At 42.7% G+C, this 2,868-nt stretch overlaps 3 protein-coding genes across 4 annotated transcripts in view; 2 read left to right on the plus strand and 1 right to left on the minus strand.

The window, feature by feature from the left end:
- Nucleotides 1–2,868, plus strand: part of LOC109534832 (zinc finger SWIM domain-containing protein 5) — a 47,568-nt gene that overhangs the window by 34,327 nt on the left and 10,373 nt on the right. The window lies entirely within an intron of this gene.
- On the plus strand, nucleotides 92–1,245 carry LOC109534838 (40S ribosomal protein S12; the record flags this gene model as incomplete). The annotated part of the gene is given in 5 exon segments (XM_019900617.2): nucleotides 92–144; nucleotides 270–299; nucleotides 508–705; nucleotides 894–1,050; nucleotides 1,139–1,245. Coding segments are annotated over 5 exon segments (501 nt in total), but the record flags the coding sequence as incomplete, so codon positions are not given.
- LOC109534841 (transcription initiation factor IIA subunit 2) lies at nucleotides 1,199–2,254 on the minus strand (the record flags this gene model as incomplete). Of its 2 annotated transcripts, none has more annotated exon segments than XM_019900619.2 (3): nucleotides 1,199–1,548; nucleotides 1,710–1,944; nucleotides 2,000–2,254. In XM_019900619.2, coding segments are annotated over 3 exon segments (339 nt in total). In that variant the 3' UTR covers nucleotides 1,199–1,516.

The raw sequence follows: 2,868 nt of genomic DNA on the forward strand, positions 1-2,868 counted from the left end.
GTCTCTTTTGGGTTTGCACAACTAAAGCGCGTTCTCTCTCAACCGCCAGACGCCGTCAACTGTCGTTGTCACATTGCACGAATTCTTGCAGACGCCACTTTTCCCTTTTGCTTTTGACACTTCGGCGAGAAACCTCGACAAAAGGTAAGTTTCCTTTAAATCCCAATTTATCTTGGCAACTATCCTCCATCCGAACTCCCTAATCTATCAGACGACCACTAGAAAGGCGGACGCACGTTTTTTAATAAAATTTCTGTGTTATTTTGCAGATTTTCCTCAAAAATGTCTGACGTTGAAACGTGAGTATGGGCCTAACCGGTGTCTATTTGGAGCACCAGTTTACTACGGGGGGGCTTTGCCATCAACCAACAGCTTCAATCTAGAAATTGAGGGTTGACTGGTTTACGTGGCGGTCCCTTGAAGGTTTTCACGCGTGTCGCGCGGCACGAGTGAAAATTTGGGGACCCCCCCATTGTAAGCACTGTGTTGACTCGAGGATGTTTTTAGAGATGATGCTCCCGCGCCAACCCCCGCACCCGCACCCGTCAGTGGAGGCCCCATGGACGTGAACCAGGCCCTGCAGGAGGTACTGAAGAAGGCGTTGATTCACGATGGTGTCGTTCATGGACTGCACGAGGCTGCTAAGGCCCTGGACAAGAGGCAGGCGGTTTTATGTGTGTTGGCTGAGAACTGCGATGAACCCAGGTGAGGGACCATTTATTTTGTCTATTAAAATGCATCAAAGGAAGGAACTGTGATGATTTCAAAGGCAGGCTCCCTCTTCAGACTGAACCCAATTAAACCGTGGTTGAGACTCTTGCCTACTGATGCATCTAGTAGAGCTTTAAATCTTGGCTGTGTTTGAGGAAGGTGTTAAGAGCGGCCTGTTTCAGATACAAGCAGTTGGTGCAGGCCTTATGTGCGGAGCACCAGATCGACCTGATTAAGGTGGACAACAACAAAAAACTGGGCGAATGGTCAGGACTATGCAAAATCGACAGCACGGGGAAGGCGAGGAAAGTCGTTGGCAGTTCGTGTGTAGTCATCAAGGTAAGCTAGACTGTTCTGGTTAGTTACTGTATGCCAATACCAATGCTATTCACTTCACTTGCCCCCTACTAATGGTCTGTTTCTCCAGGACTTTGGAGAAGAGTCTCCAGCCCTTGACGTCCTTAAGGAATACTTGAAAAACAACAAATAATTATAAGGTTTTTTATGTAATATAAGGACAATTGAAAAATGCAAGGCGTTTGTGTTTCATTCCATTGTCCCTAGGGATTAATTCCTTTGGTTGCGATCGCAGGAAGTTGGTGAGGGTTTTGGGGCCGTTAGGCTTCCATTAGTGTAAATGTACTCATTTAATAACTAGGCAGACAGTTTCAAGGACAATGCAACTTCACACTTACTACAGGTATACAAATTTCTGTAACAGAATATAACATATGAGGACGATAAAGGAAGCTTATTCTAAGTATGTACATGGTGGAACTTGTGGTTGGGGCCTCAGTATTCCGGTCTACTTCTTCGAGCATCCCTCTTCAGCAACATCTAAAATAAATCGATTGGTTGAAGCGTGAGATTCACATGGAGCCAAACACCTTATCATTTACATAAAAGCAAAGCAACTAGTGAAGATTTGCACATGAAGTGGTAGCCCAACTAAGCAGAAAGTAATACACGGCCCCAATAAACCTATCAAGGATCAATACTTTTTCCATCACAGGCGACAATTTTCACTTTATCAATCTTGGTGATTTCGTGCACTTCGCGGAACTCCACATCGTTCAGCATGAAGGTCCACACGTTGTCACAAAACCTGTACGTATTCAGCTTTCCTGCCTTGAAAGTTAGTCGGGATTTGACTCGGGTGGCCAGCATTTGGTTTATCGACTTGTCGAACTGCAGAAGGACTTTGCAGGCCAATTGGGGCGTAATTTGCCCATACTGAAAGGAAACCACATGTAATTTGGGGGGATGCATTTCAACCCTTCACGCTTACCTGCAGAAGTTCGTCGAGACTTTCTTGAAGCGTATGCCCCAGCGTTGTGTTACGGTACAACTGATAGGACATGGTTTTTGCACGTTTTTTGGCTGCTTTACTTTAAATTAAAACCTACTCGGTTGTGCTGAAGCAGCAACAAACAATGGCAATGCTGATGACAACACGAGTAAGACATCTGGCAAGTGACAGCCGCCAATTAGCAATGTTGCCAGTGTGCGAATTAATTCTTTAAAAAGTTAGATCCAGAAACAAGAGAAATATTTTTTAACTATTTATCTAAATTATGATTTGTGATATCGAGTTTGTTTGGTTGTTGTTGCCTTTATTAAGTTAAGAAAAGGTACGAAAATGTTGTCTGTCTGAAGCGCACCATTCTCTGATTTTTTTGGGACTCGTTCACGCATATTAGCGCGAAACTTTCCACAAATGAATTAATCCAGTATTTTATTTAAATGAGAAAACAACAGTTGTTAAGGAATTGTTAATCGTTAGTGCTGTTAAACTAATTGAGAATGGAATTTAAATAATTGAAGCTCGAGATACCAGTAGCAACGGTTGTTTAACAACAGACAGTAAACAAAAAAAGTAGTTGTTGATAAAGACTCGATTATAAAAAGGGCACAAATAAAGTATCTTAAAAAACACTCAATGGTCGTCATTATAATTATAAAATAAATACAGTCCACTTTGAGTGCCAAATAAAGGCATTTCAACACAACAGTAGATGGACATGGAGCGACAACTGGATAAACTTACCCCCTTGAAAATTTGGCAACGGTGCGCAACGTGCCGTTTTCGCTCATGCGTCATTTGATAATGACGCAAAACATATGGCTGCTGACCAAAACATTTACCAATTTGTCATC

The sequence above is a fragment of the Dendroctonus ponderosae genome, unplaced genomic scaffold (genome assembly GCF_020466585.1).
Source record: "Dendroctonus ponderosae isolate FM_Combo_2020 unplaced genomic scaffold, Dpon_F_20191213v2 Dpon_F_20191213_10, whole genome shotgun sequence".
NCBI lineage: Eukaryota > Metazoa > Arthropoda > Insecta > Coleoptera > Curculionidae > Dendroctonus > Dendroctonus ponderosae.